We start from the raw sequence: 13,413 nt of genomic DNA, 5'->3' as shown, positions 1-13,413 counted from the left end.
ACGTGGGTCTCCCGACACTGGGGGAAGGAAAGTTAGTGACCAACTGGGAAAGTCCATACAGAATAAAGGAAGTGGTCGGTAACTGAGCCTATAAGTTGGAACAACTGGAATGTGAGTGACCTAAGGAGATTCTACTCCTAAAAGTCGAAGCACTCCCAGCGGGCGAATAATCTCCCGGTTTAGTAAGGCCCGTTTTATGTTTATCTCTTGTTGGTCGTTTACGTAAATCATAGTTTATCATAATATAATCGCATTCAGGGGAGACCAAATGTTCCTTGTGAAATCTGCCAGTTCGACGGCGATACAGCATCTTGGGACTGATTACCCCGGGAATCCTAGATATCGTAAACGCTACCATTAACGGCTATCAAATAAGGCCAAAATCCAGACGCTTAAATGAAAAAGCCACAACTCGGCTTAGGTTTTTGCAGTAACATTGTTTCAAAAACCACAAAACATACATAAAAGCCTTAAGTCGGCTTTAAAAAGTCAGAACGGTGGATTGGCAACAATTGTATTACAAACTACCAAACAAAAAACAAAGAAATAAAAGTACAAACAACTCATTTCTTAGAGAGGTCGACAATCTTCCCATCCCTGATGGTCTTGAAGGCACCCACGGTGAACACGTCAAACTTGGGAGCTAGGAGCTTCACCTGGGCCTTAATCGCCTTGTCCGTGGCCATAATGGCGTCTCTCGCCTCTTTCACGGTCTCTTTGTTCTTCTTCAAGGCAACAACCTCCGCTTTGGTGGCATCTGCGGAGGCCACCGAAGCGGCCAGTTCCTTCTCCAGCTATGCCACCCAAGCTTGTGCAGTGGAAACATGCGCCTCCAAGGCAAGCTCGCGCTTAGTAAGTCCGGCAACCGCCTCGTCGAAGGCCGACAACTTCTCCTGGGCAGTGGCTAGCTGGGCCTTCAAGGTAGTCGCCTCTGCCTTGGCTCTTTCTGCAGAATTAACAGCTCCTTGAAGCTTGTTCTCCAGGTTCCAAGCACCAGCAAGAACGGGCTCCGTTTTCCTCGCAATTGCAGCGGCCCGGAGGAGAGTGCGATATACCCACTTGGCCTGAGAAGCGAGGTCCCCACCATAAAAAAACTCCTTAGTTCCTGGGAGGAGCTGAGCATCAATGAAGAAGCCAGCATCGAAGTTCTTTTCCATGCAAGTAAGAACTCCTTCTGGGGAAGAAGTCGGTTTCCTCTTCCGAGGGTTGTCAATGATGGTGACTTCTGGACCCCTTTCCTCGGAAGCCTCCTCAAGAGGAAGAACTGGATTATTGCTGGTCCTGGCAACTTCCCCCTGAGGAGGGCAAGATTGAACTTCAGGACCAGAGGCAATCGTGGGATCTACGGGAGGAGTAGTGGAGCTGTCTTCGTCATTAAGAAGGAATTTGGACATCAGATTGTCAAGACCAACTTGGTCGGCATCCATAGATACTACAAAATCAAATACAAAACAAGAACATCAGTTAAAATCAAGAGAAAACGAGGACAAACAAATAAAGATGGGCTCAACGTTCACCCGAATAACTCACAAATATAGGCTTTGCCCATTTCAGGGTCCCCCATCAAGAGGTGGGGATTGACGTGATTTTTCTCAAACACAGCCAACAGCACGTCGGCAATATTTTTGTTCTCTGGCGACAATCCTTTGTACGTCACCTTTGTGAACGCGTTAGCACCCGCCCCAAAACTCCAATAGGTCGGGATTCGGCATTCCCCCTCCAAAGTCAACCAGAAGGTGTGCCGACCTGTGACGGGGCGAACCTTGAAATATTTATCCTTAAATCCGTGGTAGGAATCTTCAAACAAGCCAAAGATCCTCCGACCTTGGGCCAATCGAAAAGACATGAATCCCTTCTTTGCCCTCCTCCTCTTTAGAAGGATTCGTCGGAACAAAAAGAAACAAGAAAACCTCCACTGAGGCCGACAGTTCTAAAAATTCACAAACCATCTCGAAACAGTGAAAAGATGCCTAGCTGTTTGGATGTAGTTGAGACGACGCCACATCACACCGGTTGAATAGCGCCATTTGAAAGGGGGGGGGAATATGAATCCCCAAGTTAGTGGACATAGCTTTGTACATCCAGATCCAATCAGCGATCCGGGGAGTGTGTAGGTTTAGATGACATATCCGTTCCTGGTCGTTGGGAACAAACACCTCATAGTTCTCTTCCTCGGGACCTCCCCCGCAAAGGTATTCCTCTCGTCGGAACTCCGTGAGTTCCTCTAAAGTCATCTGCGAGAGGGTGTCCTTCATGTCCGAGGTCACCACTTATAATCAGTCTATGAGGTTGGAAAATCGGAACTAACACCAGATACTACAGTTTGTCTATCCATAGTTAAACAAAAGCCAAACCTACAATAATTTACAGTCGAGCGAGATCCAAAGGCCTAAAAAACCAAAAAACCTAACATGGTAACCCCCTATTGTCTACCTAGCATCGGTCCGAATCAGGCATGCAACCCAGCAAAATACGCAGATCATGAATAAATCCAAGATGAAGGAAAGCAGCATAAACGCAGAGTAAAACGCAGGAGCAGGGGAAGAAGAAGTACTTACCAGACTGATGGAGGTGATCAAGAGGGGCTGGGAAATCCCAAAAGAATTTGGAAGAAGCAATCGATTCACAACGAAGCACTTCAGAGAATATAGAAGGGAAGTGAGGAAAATGTGGTCATGAGTGGGAGAGTTAGAATCTGAAACGTTAAAAGGCGAGAGAAAACTGAAGTGACAACTGACGCTGGAAAGCGCGAAAGGCGGGGGGCAAGATTGACATTTTGCGCAGGATTTGAATCAACCATTAAGAGCATTAAATGCACAACGCGAAGAACGAGGTGACAAAGGACGCTCCATCAAGGCCACGAGCCTCACTCGCACGTAGGGGGCACGCCCCTACCACGATTGTCGGCAAACCGACCCAGTGACGAGATAGCCAAAGCATCACGCGCCACCCATGGTTCTCGCAACCATAGCTGGCGCGTTGGGGGCACTGTTCCGACCCGGCCTGCCTGATGCGGCGACCCGACCCAAGCGACCGACCCGGCGAATCGCAAACAGCCGATCCGAGGGAAGTTCCCAGACCCCCTCTCCTCCAGCAGGGTTCATGGCAGCTGGAAGGTAGCTGGGAGGGGAAAATTTTCTGGAAGGTGCCAAGCATTCCTGTGGGACCCGCCCTGGGACACTGAGTATAAAAGGGGAGGGTCCTACCCCTCCCCCACGGTACGTCACTACCTCTATACATTTACTACCATCTGTGCAAACTCTAACTTGAGCGTCGGAGTGTCATTGCAGGTAGCTCCCCCCTTTTCGCACCGCAACAGCTCGAAAAGTCGTGAAGTTTCAACCCTCACTCACCAAACCTAGATCCAAGTCGATTCCCACCATCACACTCTTAGAGCACCACCGTTTCGTCCGGGATCCGAAGTACCGAACATCTTTTAATGTTTTCTTTCTTTGAGATATCGTTAAATTGCTTAAAGATATTAACATTATTTGAGTTTGTTCTTCTTATATAAACATGTAGAGTAAAACAAGCCTGTATGATTTAAAATTGAGTCTTAAATTTGAAGTTAGTCATATTTTGTTAAATCTTCTATCTTGCTTTAAAAATTCTAAAAGTTTGTTCAGTAACACTTGAATAATAGTAGTTAAAAATTTTATTACGTGATCTAAATGATAGTAGTTAAAAACATTTTGTGATCTAAATATATAATCTCTTAAATTTAGAAAGATGATATTTTATATTTCTATAGTGCTAAGAATCTTTTAAATGTAAGACACTAGAATAAACTAAATTTAAATTAATTTAATAATATATATATATATATATATATATATATATATATATATCTTGTATAATTAATTGAAAATGTAACCAAAATTAATAATAAAATGTAATAACTAACAAGATATAATAACTCGAAGATTTACTTTTAGTTTGCTGTTACATTAACCATGGTTTAAGTGATTCATTTGGCTTTTGCAAAAACTATATATATTCACGTATTGCACCATGAAATCTAAGATGGCAGGACTAATTAGTTTTGGTTTTATGCAAACAACAGTTTCTTTCTAAATAGTGGACGTAGACAAAATCTAAAGAATACATATATAAACTGCATACGATTGAATGTATTTTGTCCTAAATTAAAAAGAAGATAGATGTAAAAAACATGAAGAGAATATATAAATGTAAATATAGAAAAAAAATTAGGATATGAAGTTTAATATTTAGAGGAAAAATAAGATTTAAAGAGAAATCAAAGATTTGGAGAAAAAATTAGAATTAAAGATATAAATTGTAATTACTAATCATGATAAAAGATATTTTTGATAAAGAAAAGATTTAAAAACTACTTTTCCTTTTGTTTTTAAAAGCAATGTGTTATTGGCTTTTAGAAAAAATAAGTTATTTACTTTTTTAGTAAAAGTACCTTTTTTTAAATGATATGCGAACATGTTTAAAATAAAAAAGTATTTTTTTTGAAAGAAATATTTTTTTAACAAAAAAAGCCAATCTAAATTAGTACTAAAATCTATTTGGATATGCTTTTTTTAATATTTTTATTAAAAAAATAAATTATTTATTTTTTCTATAAACTAGCAATATTTTGTTTTTTAAAAAAAATAAAAGTAAAAGACGTACTTACAAATTTTTTTTTAAAAAGTTTATCTCAATGTGAAATAATTTTTTTTGATTAAAAAAAATTTAAAAACAAATAAAAAATAATTACTTTTTTTTTTTAAAGTTAATCTAAAGGGATCCTAAACTCAACTATTCGACTCACTTCTATCCTAACAACAAATATCGTAACAGAGAAAATAAAATATTTATATCAACTAGAAGAGCTTTAATTTATATATATACATTTAATAGTACAAAAGTTTTTATAGTTAATTTGGCTAACTTATTAAAGTGAAATATTTTTTTATGGTCTGTGGATTTAATTTCTTTTCCAACCATTTTAAAAAAATATACTCTTATATTCTTCTTTTTTTTCTTAGTTTTAACAATTCTTTTGAAAAAATTAAGAAATCATTTTTTAAAAACTAAAAATATTATGTATATATAAAAAATAATTATCAAATCAACTAATATATATTTTATGTATAAATGTATATATGTTATTTTATTTTTTTAGTATATATTTTAATATTTATTTTACAATAACAAGTTAATTTAGTTGTTAATTTTTAGTATATATCTTATACACTTAAAATTTAATTTTTTTGATAAAATGATTCCAAAAGAAAAATAAATAAATGAAAATACCCTAAATATTGAGCTCATTAAACCTCTCACGGTCTCACCTACCTCTTAGTTTTTTTTTATGAACTCTCGATCGAACGTAACCAAAGTCCATATTCAGAATCTTAATTATTCAACTGCAAGCTGTGAAAGCTGACATTGTTTAAAAACTATTAAAGACATGCCCTTAGCTGAGTTATTATATTCACTTGTTGAATATATTTTAGACACGATTTTATTTTATATTTAACTGTTTTTTAATAAAAAATTTTATTTTTTTAATATATTTAAACATATTTAAATATTATTAAATATCAATATATTTAATTTTATTTTTAATATATATTTTTAAAATAAATTTAAATAATATATTATTATTTATTAAAATATATATATTTTAAATATTTTATATAATTAAAAATATATTAAAAACAGTTAAAAATATTTTAAATATTAATAAAATTTTAAAATATTATTATAATTTATTCAAAAAATATTTAATATTATATATATTTTAAAAATTTAAAATTATGTATTCACATACTTTATATTATATTATATTCTATGTTTATATCAATATCCATGCTTAAAATTTATCAATAAAACCCAAAATTAAAGAATTTTTTATTACTAGTAACTTTGACTTTTCTACAATCCACAATAACTTGTTATCTACTTTCTGCAACGAGGACATAGTTCTTCGTTTCAACTTTATTGATTTATTTATTTTTATATAAAACAATTTTAGAATTAGTCATAAAAAAAATATTAGTACATAATATGAACAGAATTCATAAAATGTATATTGTAAATTTAATCTTTACAAATAGTATTAATTGTTTATAAGTTGAATTGTGAAATGAATTCAATTTTTTCGAATTAAATTTAAATTTAGTATATTCAATTCGACTCACTTCTAGTCTAATAACAAATATAGTGTGAGATAAAATAAAATATTTATATCAACTATAAGCTTTATATATATATATATATATATATATATATATATATACACTACAAAAGTCTTTATAGTTAATTTGGCTAACTTGCTAAAGTTAAATGTTTTTTTATAGTTTGTAGATTTATTTAAATTCTATTTCCAACCATTTTCAAACAATATACTCTTCTATTCTTTTTCTTTTTTCTTAGTTTTAAAAATTCTTTTGAAAAAAAAAATTAAGAAGTCATTCCTTTTTAAAAAAAATATTATATATATTAAAAAACTAATGATCAAATCAACTAATATATATTTTATATATAAATATATATTATTTTATTTTTAAATATATATTTTAATATTTATTTTATAATAGTAAGTTGATTTAATTATTAATTTTTAGTATATATCTAATATAATTAATATTTAAATTTTTTTATAAAATGATTCCAAAGGAAAAATAAATAGATGAAATTACCCTAAATATTGAGCCCATCATAAAACCTACTACTTAATTTTTTAGACGGACTCTCATAACGTAACCAAAGTCCATCTTCAGAATCTTTATTATCTAGCTTCAACCCCTCAACCATACGGTAGCTGTGAAAGCTGACATTGTTTAAATTTTAAAACCTATTAAGGTGAGTTATTCTGTTCAGTTGCGTGCGTGTCTAACATTCATAGACACTTATTTGATATTAGTGTTTTGTTTAATTGTGTCTTAATAAAAATTAATAAAAATTGAAATTTTTTATTTTAAATATATTTAAATACATTTAAATATTAGGGTTAAGTATGATTTTAGTTTTTAAGATAGAAATTAAAATTTTTTTTTGTCTCTAACCTTTTTTATTTATAAAATCGTCCTTAAAATTTAACTTAATTTCAAATTAAAATCATCATTTTTACTAAAATTTTAATTTTTATTATCAAATTACTCCTAACTAAAAAATATAAAATTAAAAAATAAAAGAAAAAGAAAGGAGGAAGGAACGCTGGGAGAGGGGGTTTTCAGGGAAGAAGAGGGGGAAGGAAAGGTGGGAAAGAGAAGAAGAAGGGAATCCGTCACCGCTGCTGCTTATCGTTCGGTCTTCGTCACCATCGCTGCTCCTCGTCGTTCGGTCCTTGCCACTAGATCTCGCCGCTCCTCTTCCTCGTAAGCGTTGCATCGTCTGTCCAATCCATCAACAATTTTCGCACTTTTAGATATGAAATTATAATTTTCACGCTTAAAGTAAATTGATAATTCATATGCTATCTGATCTTTTTCAGTAAAACAGGACAAGTACATTTCAATAATGCAAACTAGAAAGTAAATTTGGTGATTTCTTTTTCTTTCTTAATTTGTGTACTAAGTACTGAAAATATACTTCTAAGATATTTATTCAATCAAGAATATAGACAATGGTATCAAGTGCTTCATTCTTTATAATTCCAAAGTTTTTCTTTTTGAAAGAGAGAAAGAGTTCAACACTTATAGTGGAGCTTATTACAATTGAAGAATTAAAAAAAGAAATAAAGACAACTAAAGTAATTTTAAGATTCATTTTTTCACATGGTGAAGCATTTTTATTAATCATCTGTATTTGAAGTTATTTTGCAGAGAATTATATCTCTGATAAGCTTATGTAACTTTTGTTTGTGTAGATTTAAGCTGCATTTCGAACGGACGAAATCAGGAGAACTCCTCCAACATCACAAGATGAGATGAGAGCAGGAATGAGCTACTTCCATGATAAATGAAGAACATAGGGATAAATGAGCAGATAATAATCAGAGAGTGACTCCTGAAATGACAAGAGATGTTTGTTTACTAGCTAGAATGATGGCTGCTAATTTGTATTATTCCCAAATAGAAGATCTTATGTTTGAAGTAATTTATTTTTAGAGAAATAAATTTTATTTTTTAGAGAAATAATTATATTATTTCCAATAGAAGATTTTATGGCTGCTAATTTATTATGGCAACCTAAATCTTATTTAAGGATAATTTTTATTATTTAAAGAATATTATATAGTATTATTATGTATTTATTTTTATTTTATAATATTTCACTAATTTAATTAAAAATATAGGATTATATATATAATTATATTATTAAATATTAGGTTTTAGAAAAAAAATTATTAATATATATATATATAGAAAATAAAAAAAAACAATAAGGGACCTAAGGCTACACTTATATACAATAGTTATGGTATACAAAAAAAAAAGAGGACCTAAGGTTACACTTATAAATGGTAGTCATGGTATACAATGTAGCTACGCTTTACAGGTGATGCAGTAGTGCTGAAAAGCGTAGCCTATTATGGTAAAAATGGAAGCTGAAAAGCGTAGCCTTTGATACTGAACAGCATTACTTAAAAAGCGCACCCTATTTCCAAATGCCAAAAGCGTAGCCTTTGAGAATAGGCAACGGCCGAATAGGAATCACCCCAAAAAGCGTAGCCATAGCCCAAAAAGCGTAGCCGTAGTCTAAGACATCATTTTTTTTTCAATTTTGGCTACACTTTTTAAGTGTACCTGAATGGGTATTTTTCTTATAGTGATTGTTTTTGTTTTTTATTCATTGTTCTTATGCTTCTGATTCGGATTCGGATTCATTATTGTTGTGCTTCATTGTTCTTTCTTTTGATTCATTGTTGCTGATTTTATTGTTGTTGTTGCTAGCTATTGATGGAGAAGAATGAAAAAGAAGAATAGAAATTGGGTATTTTGGCGAAGAAAAATAAGGGTATTTTGGTCCGAATGGTGATTTGAAAATAAGTCAAATTTTAGAGACGATTTTGTAAATAAAAAAAGGTTGGGGACGAAAAAAATTTTCAGTCTCTACTTTAAGAACCAAAATCGTACTTAACCCTAAATATTATCACGTATTAGTGTATTTAACATTGTTTTTAATATGTATTCTTGAAATAAGTTTAAAAATAATATATATTATTATTTATTAAAATAATTTTTTTAAATACTTTATATAATTAAAAATAATAAAAAATTAATTTATATTTTAAATATTAATAAATATCAAAATATTATTATAATTTATCTAAAAAATAATTGATATATATATATATATATATCATTTCTCTATATCTTCTAAAATTTTAAATTTGTGTATCCGTATATCCCATGTCGTATTCATATCCGTATTAGTATAAGTGCATTATATTAAAAATTTATTAATACAACTCAAAATAAAAAAAATTCCCTTTTTTATTACTAGTAATTTTGACTTTTCTACGAACCACAATAACTTGTTATCTACTTTTTACAACGAAGACATGCATATTTTATTTTAACTTTAAACAATTGATTTATTTATTTTTATATAAAATAATTTTAGAATCAACTATAAAAAATGCTAATACATAACATGGACAGAGTTCATACAAAGTATATATTGCGAAAGGTTCTTTTACATGTAAGATTGAGTCATAATCCAACTCCTTTAAATGTGACGCTCCTGCTCAACCATATCTGTACTACCCCTTTTCAAGTTCAGCGCAAAAATTATTACAAGAGATGTAGATTGTAAGAGTATTTATTTGGTCATTAATTTTTAGGTATAGTTAACATAATAATTCAACAATCGCATTCACATGTAAAGTTAAATTCATCACTCAAATAGTTTGGTCGCATAGTGCCAGGGATGTGGGGCCATGAATCGAGTAAAAGGTCACATGGGAGGCACAATTGCATTCCCTACCAAAAACACAATCGTCTTAGGACGAGACCATAAATAAATACAGTAATAATAAGATTGTTGGCATCCACCGTAATTAATCTCAATCAATGACCCCACTTTGGTCAATTCAATATGCGGCGCCCAAAGTTTACACCCAACCCCGCATCAGCAACATCATAAATCATCACCACCAACATTCTAATCCCATCACCTTCAGGAGATGAATTCCCACAAATACCCTCACCAGTCACCACCTTCCACCTTTAGACGCTCTGCTCCTTCGTCCTCGTTCTCCTCAATACTTTGTCGCGTTCTCCATTTTAAACCCGATTCAATATAATTGATTCATTCGTTGACGCATTTGTTCATTCCACGCTTTATTGTTGTGTTTCTCTGTTTCTTCACGTGAACGAGTTTGTTACCGATTCTGACTCAGAGTTAACTCGCTGTGTCACTCACCAGTCACCATGAGCCGATTCAGGCGATTTGAGCTCATCGAAGAACAACCCTTCTGCTACTACTCTAACACTTTCTCATCATCATCATCACCACCATCTCTGCCATTGTTCTTCGCCGAAACTTCCTCCATTGTGGTCCCAACCAGAACCCTAACCTTCCCTTCCTTCGTCGAAGACTCACTCTGCTTCGACCTCTTCGAAGACACCGTCGACTCCGTCGCCGATCTGATCGTCCCGCCGCACTCGGCGGCGATCGCTCTGCGGCGAGTTAAGCACCGCGTCGAGAAGCAGCTCGAGACCGAGCTGTTCCTTCAGAACCTGTCGGACCGAGTCTCCGAGTTGGAGTATCGATTCGATCGGGTCCTAGCCGCGAAAAGATGCGGCGGCGTCGGCGGTGTTGGAGATCGGAAGTACACTTGGACGGCGGAGATCAAGGGAGCGGAGAGGAACGGGTTTGACAGGAAGTACAAGTGGGTGGCGGAGATCGTTGAGGAGGAGAAGAGGAAGGCGGCGGCGGCGAGGAACATCAAATGGACGGCTGAGATTAAGGGAAAGGGAGAGGAGAGTGGGAACACGAGGAAGTACACGTTTGAAGTTGAAAGTGCTGATGCTGAGAAGAAGAAGAAGAATAAGGAAAAGGAGAAGGAGACTGAGCATGAAAAGAAGAAGAAAGGGAGTGCATTGCGCATTGTGGAGATTGAAGAACCCAGTGATCACAGAACCCTCGTGTTGAGACAGGTTTGTGTTGGTTTCTTATCTGTTGAGTTTGTGAATCGGATTTTGAAACTGTATTCGGAAGTGATTAAGTGAAGGACATGGCTTGTTTGGTTGATAAATGCTTGCTTGCTTGCTTGATTTATGTTTAAGTAAGTGTCGCTAAGCAGGGTTGAATCAGCATTACTAGTTATATTAGATGCGTAATCGTGGTTTATTGTTTAATTAAATTCAATTACATTGCAAATGTGTGATTGATTGTAGTGTTTGAATCTGTTGGTTTTGAAAAGTGAGTTGCTTTCCAAAGTTAACTAGCTTGTCTCTTTTTTTTTCTTTTTTTTTTTTTGAGAACTAGCTTGTAATCCGATTGTACATGTTTTCTTGCTCTTGTTCTCAGAACTTGAATGTTCCATATGAATTCCAATAATGTGCTGCTTTTTTGTTTTTTAATTATTCTTTTGTTTGAAGTTGCATAATCTGTTCAAATGATAATGTTGGTCTTAAATGCATTTATTTTGTTCGTGTCCTGAATTCTTGCAAGTGGTCGCTAAATGAAGTAGTAGATGCATTATTTATTTATTTATTGTTTTTTTTCTTTCGTTATTTCTTTTTGTGTGATCATTACAGAAGGCTGGGACCTCTAATTATAATTCAAATTCTAAGGTGAAATCTGCACCATTTAGATTAGTATTATGACAGATACTAGTGCATTAAATAAGCATGCTACATTTCATTTTTGTCTCAAATGCATCTAATTGAATGTGTAGCACACACATACGCTTCTGTTATTGGAATTTTATACGTAAAACATTTAAGCATGCTGAGTTCTGCAAGCTAACTTTCTTGTTGAGTAAGGCATTTGCAAAGAGGTTTGGAGCTGTTCAAAATAACAGAGGCAAAAGGAAGGAATTATCTCCACAAGATGCTGCAATGTTGATCCAGATCAGCTTTAGAACATATCTGATCCGTAGATCCAAAGCTCTACGTGCCCTTAGAGAACTTGCTGTTGCAAAATCCAAGTTAAAGGAAATCAGAGCTCAATTCAATAACTTTTCCTACCGTCGTCACTTGTCACGTGATGCAGAGGAACGCCAGAGGTTTTCAGAGAAAATCATTGTCTTGCTCCTCACAGTGGATGCCATTGAGGTAGCGATCTCCAATTTCTGAATATCTTTGTCTTTTGTCTATGGAATAGATCTTTCTTTCTCACAGTTTATAACCTCTAAACATCAGACTATTGAAAATGTGGTTGACTGTAGTAAATCCTAGGGCATTTTTAGTTGTCTCTAACACCACGTGCAGTTGAAAACTATTAGAAATTGTGTAGCATATGGACTTTAGGCAAGTTTGAAGATTCAATCATAGTTTAGAAGAGTTCATCTTCTAAAATCTAAACCATGTTTTGCAGTAGTTGTACAATCATTCTGGCTTCTGCTTGCTTCCCAGTTCCCATCTACATATCTCTGTATCTGTTCAAGAATTAGGCAGTGAAGATCAGTTTATTTCAAATATGGTGACGTTAATCATAATAAAGCATTAAATTTTAAGTACTGCATAGGTAAGTCATGGTGTCCTAGACTCCTAGCCATAAAAAGAACGGAATTTTGCACCTGCCTAAGATTCTGACTACATCACGATCATGAGTGTGTTAAAAGGAGCATTACCATTCATCTGTTTTCCTTGTGATTTTTCTCATTACTTGTATTTTAGGGAGTTGATCGGATGGTGCGATATGCAAAGAGGTCGATCGTGGATGAGCTGGAAGCAATGCTTGATGTGGTAGATCCCCAGCCTGGTGGAAGATCACGCTCCTTTAGGAGGACATTTGATATGCCTGATGGAGTGATCCGGAAGGAAATTGAGGAAGGTGTTCGACAGGTCGTGCAAATGCTCGACGATGCAGAGAATAGCAGCAGCACCTTTGAAGCATGCCTGTGACAGTGAGAACAAGGAAACAGTATTTGTGTTTATGCCACGCGTTTATGTCTGATGGTGTCGTTTGTTGCTAGTTATTTTAGCCTTCCAAGACCAAAAGTTGAGCTTTCATCCAATGTTTTCTTTTTTCCTGTCTTGCTTGAACTTCCAGCACTCTAATTTTAATTTGCATCCATCTTCTTGTTTACATAGGCCTCCCTGAAATCTGGTGCGTCTGGTTTCTCTGCTAAATGCTAATCCGATAAGTTTACTTTGCGTGAATTCCCCCCACCTTAAAAAACAAGAAATATAAAGCGTCGACTTTGTGTGTGTTTGGATTACAGTTTGCAAACTATAGTTTGTACAAAATTGATTTTGCAAACTTGCTTTTGATGAAAAGTAAGTTTGTGTTAACGTGATTTATGTTTGGCAATCTTTATATCAAAATGGATTA

General features: G+C 34.1%; 1 protein-coding gene across 1 annotated transcript; it reads left to right on the top strand.

The window, feature by feature from the left end:
- The first annotated feature begins 10,073 nt into the window (after window positions 1–10,073).
- LOC130969752 (BAG family molecular chaperone regulator 7) lies at window positions 10,074–13,167 on the top strand. Its single transcript, XM_057895622.1, has 3 exons — window positions 10,074–11,069; window positions 11,901–12,191; window positions 12,756–13,167. Exons 1-3 carry the CDS (start codon window positions 10,341–10,343, stop codon window positions 12,981–12,983), a joined length of 1,248 nt encoding a protein of 415 aa, XP_057751605.1. The 5' UTR covers window positions 10,074–10,340; the 3' UTR covers window positions 12,984–13,167.
- Window positions 13,168–13,413: the final 246 nt, after the last annotated feature.

Source organism: Arachis stenosperma, chromosome 3 (genome assembly GCF_014773155.1).
Source record: "Arachis stenosperma cultivar V10309 chromosome 3, arast.V10309.gnm1.PFL2, whole genome shotgun sequence".
Taxonomy (NCBI): Eukaryota; Viridiplantae; Streptophyta; class Magnoliopsida; order Fabales; family Fabaceae; genus Arachis; species Arachis stenosperma.
Note: the sequence above shows the minus strand (reverse complement) of the source record. Positions and strands in the feature narration are given on the sequence as shown.